At 40.9% G+C, this 12,766-nt stretch overlaps 1 protein-coding gene across 1 annotated transcript in view; it reads right to left on the bottom strand.

The window, feature by feature from the left end:
* grapa (GRB2 related adaptor protein a) overlaps nucleotides 1-12,766 on the bottom strand; it is a 32,571-nt gene that overhangs the window by 17,964 nt on the left and 1,841 nt on the right. The window contains exons 2-3 of the mRNA XM_034893273.1: nucleotides 9,789-9,886; nucleotides 8,518-8,637 (exon numbers count right to left, since the gene is read on the bottom strand). Coding sequence (XP_034749164.1) covers nucleotides 8,518-8,637; nucleotides 9,789-9,886 — 218 coding nt within the window. The remainder of the gene's footprint in view (nucleotides 1-8,517; nucleotides 8,638-9,788; nucleotides 9,887-12,766) is intronic.

Genomic DNA, 12,766 nt, shown 5'->3' with positions numbered 1-12,766 from the left:
CTAAATAAATTAAGGCAACTCCATGCATTTCCCAGAAGCCTCAATTTGAAAAAGGAAAATTATCTTTTTGCGTGATAACTGATAGTTGTAGAGATGGAGCCACAGAGCCAGGGCAGGAATGCATTTCTATCTTGGAAATTCAAACAGCACGAAATACAACTGTGCAGTTCAACCTCTGTTCGCCCGCAGTTAACCTCCTTTCAGCGTCTAAATTACTCCACCTCCAACCTGAAGCATCTTAAAGTTTGTTTTTATAGTAGCAGGTAGGTAACTGCTTAGTTGACGTGCTTTACATTCTCCTATGTGCTGATTTACCTGCCCCAGAGCCGCTGAAAGACTGACTGCCCCATTTGACATGCTAGCTAACATTAACGCTCATGTTAGCAAGACTGTGGTTAGATTTTTTTAGTAGGCTATGCAGTTCAGCTTTACAAATACAGAAATCTATCTGCTTGTCCATGTACAGATTCAGCTGGTTGGAACAGAAGAAAACCACCAGAACATGTTACAAATTACATTTTTGGGCATGTATTCTGTATTCTGTAACGGAATACGTTTTGAAAGTATCCTAAACAACACTGTGTGTGTGTGTGTGTGTGTGTGTGTGTGTGTGTGTGTGTGTTAGTCAGTAACTGATGGTCATGTCAATGAGTTATCAGAGTGCGTTTCTCAATGTGTTTCAGTCAGCCCATGTTAATGCTGCAAATCACAGATTATCAGAATTTACGTGTTTGTGTCTGTTGATGTGTGTGTGTGTGTTTGCGTGTGTGTGTGTGTGTGTGTGTGTGTGTGTGTGTGTGTGTGTGTCTGTGTGTGAGTCAGTAACTGATGGTCATGTCAATGAGTTATCAGACTGCGTTTCTCATTGTGTTTCAGTCAGCCCATGTGTTTGCTGCAAATCACAGATTATCAGAATTTACATGTGTTTGTGTCTGTTGATGTGTGTGTGTGTGTGTGTGTGTGTGTGTGTGTGTGTTTGCTTGTGTGTGATTTGTAAAAGTGTGTCAACCAAGCGTGTCAGTGAGTGAGAGGTTCAACTCCTCCTGCTGCATTGATAAATGCCTTCACCTGTTTCGATTGATGGATGAGGAGTGAGGGATGAAGTGTGTGTGAGGTTGCTGAGATGGAGCAAATGAGGGGAAACGTGATAAAAGATTCTTGGTGGAGGCAATTTACTCAAAGTGTCTTGACAGTCCAATAAGGATCCTTTCAGACGAAAATCAAATTGGCCAAAGAGAGGGAGACAGAGTCTCTTCTCAAGTCAGCTATCATCATAAATAAAACAACCACCTATCTAAACAAAGACTGATTATACATACCAAAGCAGACATGACTTTTTTGCTTTTGAAAAGATAACTTGTATCATATTCATTCTTATACTGTTAATCAATGCTATGACGTTGTTCGTGTAAGACTGAAAATCAAGGACAAACTGAAATGACTGGGTTCAGAAAAAAAGCTTCCCCCATTGGATGAGATACGTTACGGGAGGCGGAGCCGATATTAGCAGCTGGCAATAAAGCAATTTCTGTAATTCAAATAGATTTGAGTAGTAGTTCTGAGAGATGCTTTAAGAAAATAAATAATATAATTGGTTTAGTTCAATCCTAACAGAGAAACAGCTTTTCTAGCTAAGTAACGTTAGGCTAACGAACCCTTGAGCTAGACTTTAAGCTACAGAGGTAAATTACTTTAAAAAAAAAGTAAGACTCAAAGCACTTTTGCAGTAGTACCGTACTAAATGAACATTTACTTATCTTGCCAAGCTGACTTTCTAAGTTCATAAGCCCACTAGCCAAACAAGCTGATACAGTTAACGATTTGACATTCTAATGTATTATATTTGTTATCATGCAAACCCTGTAAAAAAGACTTTACATATTTTGTAGGTGGTTATATATGGTAAATTTTGAAAGTAATAGAGTGAAATTTTGAGAATTATGGTTTTTCACTTTCTTGCCAAGAGTTAGTTGTTGTTAGTTGTTTTCCCATTTCCAGTCTTTGGGCTAAGTTAACCTGCCTCTGACTGTAGCTTTGTATTTAGCGTACAGACATGACATTGGTATCAATTGGTTCATGTAACTCAGTAGAGAAAGTAAATAAGTGTATTTCACATTTATATTTTAAACTATAGTCCAGTTGTTTCTATTGTATGCAAATCACATAGTTTCTTAAAGTTACGACTGTCTTTCCTTAAATGTTGTACTATTCCATTAAGTTGGTAGCATTAACCATAGTAAGTAGACTCAAATAAAAGTCTGTTTTATGAAGACCCTTGAAGGCTAAATTAAATCATGCATTTATGATTTTATGACATAGGATTATGTTTCGTTTATTGGGTATTTACAAAATGTTTTATACACCAATTTGTCACTAGATCCAGCGAAGAGACAGAAATTAAAAGCAAAGGATAGAGTAAGTAAAGAATAATTGTGAGAAGATTGAATAAAAACAATATTTCTTTTTATAGGACTAGGTTGATGTCATTTCAGATACACTGTGAATAGGAGAAAACAGAAGAAAAAAAGTGTTATCATGCAGTCACCTGCCATAAGCTCTTCTTTCTTTTGTCTATTTTATCTGCAGTCACTGATTGTTCTTTCCCTGTCTCTGTTCATCTCTCTTTATATTCTCCTCTCTTCTCTCTATTTCTTGACGTATTTATGTCTCAGTCTCTCTCAATTACCTCAATTGTGTTTTGGTCACTAAACTGTGATATTCTATTGGTGTCATTGAGATGTGGTTTAAGCTGTGAAAGCCTCACAGGACAATTGAGAAAAAGCACTTTTCTTTGGGTTCTAAAACTGATAGAAGAGATAAAACAATACAAAATACCAAAATAGAAATAGTAGTTTTTCTATGGTTACTGCATATCTTGGCAAATATGTCATTATTGGGGATATTTCAAAACCCTCCAGCACCCTATCTGAGAGTTAGATTAAAAAGATCGGTGATGATAATCTTTCCATGTGACTCTCCAGTGGAAATAGGAATATTGCCAACTTCAGTGGCTTGGAGGAGCATAAGTCCCAAAACAGATCCACCTCTTGGTTCCTCTTTGGAGAAATTAACCTGATAAGAGACAAATTATGACTAATGACAAGGAAGCTAAATGGGTGGCCCGATTCAGCACTTTGTTGCATGAGCCATCAGCTGGAAGCATTGAAATGCTACAGCAATAGACACACGGCAATGCAAACAACAAAGCTCCTTTTTGCGTTTTCCCAGCAGCAGACACTTCTGGGTGTCTATGGGAAGATTTTTACTGCGGTCGGAAATGTTGACTCTAAGTTGACATTTTCAAATGTGCTTGCTTTAGTGTGGAGCTAGTGGTATTAGAGTCATCACACTATGGAGTAGTTGTAGGAATGTTAGGGAAAGGCACCTCCATTAAACTCCCTGAATAATAAGAGTTAATACACAGAACTTAAAGGAGAATTCCGGACAATGTTTTTGTTAATCTTGGTTGCTATAAATATGCGAGTACTTTCAATTGAAAAAAAAACGACCTGAATCGGTGCAGGCAACACCGTGAACAACATGAACAGGGCGTACATAAAATCAAGATGCGTTTTTCAACTCAGACATTGTTTTAATAAACCTACCTCGTCTCGAGTTTGCTGGTGGGTAGCTTACATGGTTAGCTGCTAGCTGGTAGCTGTTAGCTGCTAATGACTGTGTTGAGACAGGCTTTTGGAAAAATCAAAAAGCAGCAGTTCCATGTGTATTTTCAGCTCATCACTACCAAAAACAGATCGTTTACACACAAAATGGATGAGCTACAAATACACACGGAACTGCTGCTTAATGATTTCACAAAAGCCTGGCTGAACACACTTTACTTCACATCACTAGCAGCTAACAGCTAATAATGTCACTGAAGACTAGTTGTTGCCTCGCGCTGTCTCCTGGGAATTCAGTTGTAGCAGGAAAAGGTAGCGAAACAGTAGTGTGCAGATTGCGTGTGTGAAGAGGGAAGAGCGGAGTTGTTAACAAGGGAAGAAGCTTGGAGTAATGTAACTAGGAGAATTCGGCAGATATACAACACACAGCACAGCCTTTTGAGTTTGATGGTCGTCCTTATTTATTTTTACCCAAGAATGCAGACGGAACAGACAGAACTCGTTTCACAAGAGTTGGAAAGAACCACACAGAGAGGTGCAACAGGCAGACGAAGCAACAGCTCCAAGCGTGAGCTACCGCTGGCAGTAACGTTATTATTACCGTTTCCATGTAGTTACATAGTTACTGATATGGTCATAACCACTACAGTACTCAATTACCTAGTTTTGAGGAGGAAAAAAAATACAATTTGTCACCGCGAAGGCATGGAGGACACCCACTACACCCCCGGTGTTGCAGTTTAACTGTTTTTTTAATTAACTGGTCATCCTCCAGATGCGACTTCGGCGTGCCATGAGAAACTCTGCAAGAATTATTATGTAGGTGGTTGTATCCATGCCTGTTTTAAATAGTGCAAACGTCAATACAGTACATTTTTTTGTCATTCTTATGTGTCATAATCCTCTTTAATGTGTTGTTAATTGGCTAATATTTAACATGGGCAAAACAACAGCTCTAGTGTAGAACAAAAAACCAAAGTTTCCACACGTCAACATGGTGCACTAATTCAAGCTTAATATGCAATGCAAAATCCAAGTTGTGTTTAAGGAAATATATTGACCCAAACTTCTTTTGCCTTTATTGCCATACTGCACCTTGGGTCCCGTCATTGCCAGCTGTATGGCAGTGCACTTGATATGAGACTTGGATGACTCATGGTTTTTGCTTCTAATTTAAGCTTAGTTGTTCCTCTAAAGAACAAATTGTTTGCCTTTTCTGACAATGCGTAGGTTTGACAGTAAGTGCATGGCAGGGATGTGCATTGACATTGGGAGGGGCCATTGCTCTAATCTGGTAAAAAGACCTCAGCTCAGCTATATGTGTCACGGACTAGCGCTCAAAACCACTCCATCCGCCACTGTTGCTGGTATACAAGGCAAAGTCACCCGCCACTTTAAAAAAAGTACTCGCCCTAGGCTAACTGCGGGTGCTAATTTCCCACCCTGTTTACAGACATTACATTTGGTTCAGACAAACCAGATGAGAACGTAAAAGCAGAAACAAAAAAAAGTCCTCTGTGTGTGTGTGTGTGTGTGTGTGTGTGTGTGCGCGTGCACGCGTGCGTGCATATGTGCGTGGGCCAACCTCCATACCGTTCACAAAACAATGTGTCAAAAGCACATAGGGGACTGAGCTGTGGTGAAACAACCTTAAGCTCTACCATGAGACAGAACAATCAGCAATCAAAAAGAAAGTGACGTCTGCTCATACATTTTGACTACTGTTTCAACTAAAGTAGCCTAAGCCCAAGAGTGCCTCTGCTTTCCCTCAAAGTGCGTTTCCCTCCGTCTGCTTTTGCTTCAGTTACTGATATCCTAGAGTTTCTTTTGATGACTCACAGAGACAGTGCACAGTTGTAACGGTCCTTATATTCAGTTGAGAATTTGTGAGAATAGTGAGTGTGAACGAGGAAATGAGATTTTCCATTTGAGAAAAAGTGAAAGTCCCTTATGTTATGTCCCTTTCTGGGCGAGAGTAAGAAAAATACCCCACCAACAAAAAACAGGAATACAACATACTGCCTTTTAACTGATGCACCTCTGCTCTTTTTCTGTACACAATTCTTTTTCTTTTTCAAACTACATCTGTATTAGAGCATTGTCGAAGACTATAGAAAAGATAAAACTCCTGTGGGAGAATCTGCTGCTGAGTCAAAGTGAACTGAAAGCCCGGCTAACCAAATGGATTCCTTATCTGTCTATCTAAATGTCTAGGTTGGCATCGCTTTGCTCCACTTTCCAAAAATAAACTACTAAATAACCTAGTGGGACAGTTTCCCTGGCATAGTCTGAAGCTAGTCCCCAGCCACATATTCTTTCATACCCAACTTTCAAAATATATCCTGAGCAGAAACTGTACTTAAACAATTGAATAAATAATAAAAGATTGATCACCTCTAAGGTCCTCAGTCAGAATGACTGTGAGGTTTAGTCCTCATTATTTTTAGAAACTTGAGGGAAGTTTGCATTCTGCAAGCTCAGCATGTATTCTTGTACACTCAAGATATTGAGGTCTACAAATAATTAGATAGAAAATTAAAAGATTTATTAAATCCAATTGCTGTCCAATAAAAAAACATGTATCTTCAAATTTGGTGATTAAATGAAGGATTAAGTGCTGGCTTCAGAAAATCATCCTATTCTTTGGCTAAATAGAGCTTCTAAAACCTTGACCAACTGCCACTTTGCTCGTTTGAAAGCCGTGATGTCTCTCTCATGGGGGAAGATTAAAGGGAAGATTCCAGATTGGCCCATCTGAGCTTTAGTTTTGTCAAAGGCAGAGCAGTAAAACCAGGGCTCGGTTTACACCTATCGCCATTTCTAGCCACTGGGGCACCATAGGCAGGCTGGGGGGAACGCATGTAAACGTTAAAAAAAACCTCATAAAGTCACATTTTCAAGCCATGGGACCTTTAACAGCTTTCTGATGGTGCATTACATTTTATTTTATTTGCTGTAAATAAGCACTAAAAACAAATGCAACACCAGACCAAATGAACACAAACGAGGTAATGAGAGGGTGGGGGATGGGACTGTTTATGACAAATCACTTTGTTGTAATATAATTAGTTATGTCCACAACGACATGTCATGGTGACACCCAATCCTAACATCCCTTCTCATAGACCGTTAACACCATAAACTAAATACTTCCACGATGGACTGAGTGATATAAAGTTGCATTCATGGCGCCTCTCCATGACTTTAAAATGACAATTAAAACTTTTCCTCGCAACCAAATGATCCAAGTAATAATAAATGGAGGTTAAACTGACCTTGAGATGTTCATTATGAACACATTACAAACCTTACCCTACACCTCATTCACAGTGTTGCATGATTTCTAACTTAAGAGGTCAAAGCCCCACCGAGCTGAGGCAAACGTCAGAACGTCTCCACTGACGGGGGAGCTGTCAGCACGCAAACACACACACACACACACACACACACACACACCTGACCCAATTTTAAAGCTGCTACACCATCCAGCAACAACAGCCAGGGAGGCATCAACAAACAGCCAAAAAAACAGTAGCATCAAACGGCTCCCTGTCCTTTCTTGGCAGACCTGCTTTACACACAGCACCCCTTCCTTCCTTCTAATTTTCCCTTTCGATTCCCCTAATGCTTCCCTTTCCTGCCTTAATACGTCCAAAGGCTGGTCCTTAATCCACCCAGAAGATATTGCCACAACAACGACCCACAAATTTAAGTCTAACGATCCACAAATTTAGTCTTTTTGGCGGATTATGTTTTGGGCCATTTGAAGGCCTTTATTTGACAGGACAGCTGAAGACATGATAGGGGAGAGAGAGGGGGAATGACATGCAGCAAAGGGCCTTTGGCCGGAGTCGAACCTAGGCCCACTGCACTGAGGAGTAAACCTTGATATATGGGCGCCTGCTCTACCAGCTGTGCTATCCGGATGCCCCAAAAATTCAGTTTGCCCTTTGCACGAAGCATTTGTTGCATTTTGCGATGTCGGAATCCTTGGTTGTGAAATACAGCCACACTTTCGACCACTTCGCTTTAGGCATTTTAAATGCACCAAAAGCGAGCTAGCTGATGACACCCTAGCAGAGGAAATGTAATATGTTTACTAGTGATCACGTGCAGTGAATGGTTAATATGCTTTTACGTACATTTTGGTGAGCGCGGAGGGAAAATATGACATTTTAAAAGTAGCCTATATTTTCGGTAGCTAGCTAACGGTAGACTACAGATGAACGTTGACATGCTTACGTCCGCTTCAGAGCAACAGAGGGAAAATATTTCATTTGACACATTAAGTGGAACCAAAATGAGAAACCAAGATTTGTGTTCTAATCCGGTCCGATTACTACCAGTTGCATAGGAACCGATTCCATAGTAGAACCGGGTTTCGGTACCCAGCCCTACTCTTAACTCCTGACTTAGCCTCCAGAACACAACACTGAGCCCAAGCTGCATCCCTGACCGCCATCCCTCCCGACAAGACAACCGATTGGCCCCATCGGCAGCTCCAGATGCTGCGGTGTGCCAGACAGGATTAGCTCACACAAGGCCAGAGGGGTTGCAGATCCTCTTACCCTCCTCAACACACCTTATCCTTTAACACTCGTCCTCTGCACACGCTCAACATTTTATTAACGAGCAAACAAGGCACAACATTACTGCATGTGCAGAGGTGTGTGCATACAGCATGTTTGCATAAAACTGCTAATTAAATCAGAATGCATCAGAGGGGATGGATGGCTTTGATGATCCCTATGGAGAATGGCTGTTGCAGTTATAACATGGATGCATGGAGAATTGAAATGCTATGTAGTAAAAAAAAGAATACATAGGTCAAATTGGATGCAACAATGCATGAATGTGCAACAATATGGACCCTTGCTGATCCTTTATCGCCTACCTGACAGACATGGAGAACTCTCCAGGGGCGCTCTCACTCTCTCGGACCAGAAAAGCCCCGCACTCCCTGTGTTTGAGTCGACTTTCTGCCACACCGCGAGATATACGACCGGCAAACCAGCTGGAAGCAAGAAAGAAAACAGGAAGTAAGTAAGTAAGAAAGAAAGAAAGTTGATTTTACTGTTTTGTGCATGTGAATTGTGTTGTTCTGGGGCCTGTTCAGCTGCAACACAATTCCGCACACATTAAATGATTCATTCTTGTATATGACAACCTTTTATGTTTGTATTTTCAGTGGAAATGATGAGACTAAAGAAGCAGACAACAGTACAGATCAATGCTGATAGAAAATAGAAGAGAATTTGAGGAGGAAAGAAAGTAAAATTAGCACATTTGTGAAGTTATTTTTAAATATGCTGCTAAATTTGCATTCAAAACAAATCTCAAAATGCCAGAATTCAGTTGTCAGCTGTGGAGCATAAGTAATAGTGCCATTTTTCATTGCTTTTTTTTTCTTTGCTTTTTTTGCTCATTAGTCTTGCTTAGTAGAGCAGTTTGTTTGGATGCAAGGTTTACATAAATGACGTTCTGCTTTCATGAGCTTGTGCTCTGCAGTGAGATTGAAGGCTCAAATGAGGAAAGAGCACATCCAACATGGAGGCCACATTAGATGACTCTCTTGGTTGAGGTCGTAAGGGTCAGAATTCTCGCTCGGTGAAGAAAATGTAGAGGAGGAAAAACCCTTGCAGACAGCACATCTCCTTACGCTGTGCACAAACTTAACTAGACAGCTCCGACTGGACTGTGCAGCAGTGTTCATTAACGAGTACGAGCCGCTGCAGTGGCTTCGTTGCCAGCTTAGAGTTTGTCACAGCAATAAGAACCCAGCTGGTGTATGACTATTTGATGGAGATACATGGTGTACCAGCCGCTTCACTGTAAACACACACACACATGCATGGCTGTATCATGTGGGATTACATAAGTGAGTGTGTCCCTTTGGGTGGGCTGCCTTATGCCAGGGTGCAGATGTCCAAAACAGAGCAGGAATGCCCTGAGCGGCACACACTCACTGATAAGCTATTTAGAAAGCCCAATGCTGGACGTGTGAAATGAATTTATCTGCTTTACAGATGAGTTAAAGATGTATGTGCTTGAGCGAGTAAGTGTGTGTGTGTATGTGTGTGCGTGTGTGTGTGTGTGTGTGTGCGTGTTTGTGCCTGTGTGTGTGTGTGTGTGTGCGCGCATGTGTGAGTGTGCGCGCGAACTTACGCATGTGGCCGAAGGTTGATGTAGTTTTTTGGCACAAAGCCTTTTCTGTTGTGGAGCTCAGCTGTGTACCAGTTAGGATCATCCTCCATGTTGGTGATCTAGGAGCAAACACACACATACACACGTACAGATGAAATATTGCCTATAATGATTTTGATGCAGCCTATTATTATTGGTGAAAAGTCACCATCATTTCTCTCTCTCGCTCGCTGTATATCAATCTCCTCGCGCCGGCCTCTCTTCTTCTGTTATTTGGTACAGTGGCTTTTAACCATCACTGTGGGAAGCGAGGCCGTCGTCGATGCCGACTCACAACTTCCACATAAAGGGTTTCATAACTACACACACGAGAAGCAGCAAACACATGTGATTTGCATTAATCCATGCCCCTGCACATAACAGAGCAGAAGTGTGTGGCCTATACCTGGGCATAATTTCCAATCACGTTGAGACTTGTAATGTTGTAAACAAATGTTTCTGATAGACGGTTTTCAAACAAGCTTTGAAACACCGGGGTGAAGAACTGCAGTGAGAGAGAAACTTGTCACCTGATGTGCTCCAGCTCCACTTCTTTAATGTTGACTCGTTGTATCCTGTCTCATTTCATTGGCCTTATCGGTGTTTTTTTCCTGTTCAGTTGTCATTTTTATGTTCAGTATTCTAATCCAGCTGTGACATTCCTTGTCATTTTAATATTTTAAGCTGCTGTTTTCTTTGCTCTGATTGGTTTGCAGTGATTTATAAACCTCTTATTTTTATATCTCAGTTACAGAGCCAAGGTTTAGCACGGCACTGCTATGTTTTATCAGTCAAACTCCAATAAACTATAGACATTAAATCTGATAGCAAGCAGAGCGTGACATGGTGTTAAAACATGTGCAAATGAAATGTATCCTGCTTTTAAAGCGACTTTGATGGGAAAAACTCGTTTACCAACGCTGCCCATCTGCCAAAAAACTTGTCCTGTCCCCTCGTTGACTTTAGGAACTTCATTTCATGCACCACCTACTATAATGGGTGCTGTGTGCAAGTGTACGAGCATTTTTCAAATGTGTTGCATGCTGTGGAACAATTTACTGCTCATAACATCAATCATTGTTCAATCACAGAACTGAATGATTGCCCTTTCACTCAGCTGGTGGTTTCGATGTCGGGTAGAAAAACATTTCATTTAAACAAGACGTGTGCAGCCCCTTGCTATATTTTAAAGCAATACAACTCTTTGGATAGTCTTAAGACTACCATGTTCACATGCCCAATTTAGGCCTCAGGTAATTCATCACCCTGACTCTGTGACCCACAGACTAGGGCTGGGTATCTGGACTCAATCAAACAAAATAATCCAGAACCTGGGTAGCTCTGAAACTTCTCCACTCAAACAACGGCATCATTCGATCCTTTTTCTACGCAGTAGCCAGTGGTGGAGTGGTGGTTTACCACAGACGGTAAGCTTTTTTAACCAAAATTTGAGGTGAAATCATATCCTTTCTTTATCCTTTTTTATTTGGCTTCTTAATTACACTTTGCCAGGGGTGCGTTACAGATGCATCAAAAGCTCTTGAATGTGCAATAAAATCAAGCTGTTTACTCTTCTTCTTTACTCCCTGCAGACAAGATATCAAGGCCTCATCACTACCCCACCATGTAATAACCGAGTTAAACAACACAGTTTTGAAAGAGGTCTAAATCTTCTGGTAAAGTCCCGCCTCATGGGGAACAAAAACCTAACTTTTTTTCACGTTAAAACTCCTTTTTGGAAATGAAACAGAGCTCAGTCAAATCTGAAAACAAAATATGTTGTTGTTCTTCATTTGCATGTTGCATATGTATATTTAGGATGCTTATCCATGACAACCCCCACTGATTCATCTGTGACTTACTCAGCTCCTACAAGACCATACCAATGGATTTAACAATTACATAACCAACTCTTAAAATAACAATCATACTGAATCAAGGAAAAACACAGCACTTCTGACTTGAACATCTGCAATAGACTGTAAATATCTGAACTTTCAATAAGGCTGAAACCAGTCAAGTGATTCCCTGCACCTGAAGGTCCCAGTCAGGCACAGGCTGTTTCTGGGCTCAGGTCTTAGCACTTGTGGCCAGGTTAGCTCTGTTGGTAGAGCAAGCAAACGTATATAGAGGTTTATTCCTTGACGCAGCAGCTGCAGGTTTAATTCTAACCTACGGCCCTTTGCTGCATGTCATTCCCCCTCGCTCTCCCCTTCCACGTCTTCATCTGTCATGTGAAGATAAAGGCCTGAAAATGCTCCCCAAAAAGTAGCACTTTACTTTAGCAAATTACTACTCCCTATGACTTTAGCTGCTGCCAGTGATAGACGAGTCTGTCGCACATTCCAAATCCTACTGAACTGAATGTGTTGGGGTTTGGAGAACAAAAGCAACGTGTGTTTTCACACTCCAATTTGCGTCCCTTGTGTTACACTTGGCCGCATTGTCTTCCAGGTTAAAACAGAACATCATAGCAGCTACTTTTTTATTTAACTATGAAGCTATTTTTATCATTTAATTACGGGTGTATACTCCAGTCAGTCCGTTTGAACCATGGCCACTGTACAACAGGACAAGAGGAAAACAATGCACTCCAATAGAACGAAAGACAAAAACTCTACTAAGTAGTGGCAGCATTGTTTTAAATGATGGACATTTTGCGTGACGCTATATGAGTTGTTGTGATATTGTAAAGCCCTGGCAATCTGGTGCTGTGAGCAGGAATAAAGAAATGTGAGGAATTATTTAAAAGGACAGTTTGACCCAAGTCTGAACCAGAGCTGTTTGGCTGAGAATAGACAGCAGTTTATCCCAGTGGGGAGAAAGAAAACATGGCACAAACACTGAACAGTGTTTTAGAGCAGCTACAAGGAGATTTTACAATAACTGGTTATGAAACTCAGTTTAATAGTGATGCCTCTCTATGACCTAACGAGACCAATAGCGAGAAGAGTGGCTGT

This window comes from Etheostoma cragini, chromosome 15 (genome assembly GCF_013103735.1).
Source record: "Etheostoma cragini isolate CJK2018 chromosome 15, CSU_Ecrag_1.0, whole genome shotgun sequence".
NCBI classification, from domain to species: Eukaryota; Metazoa; Chordata; class Actinopteri; order Perciformes; family Percidae; genus Etheostoma; species Etheostoma cragini.
This window is presented reverse-complemented; position numbering and strand designations above follow the sequence as displayed.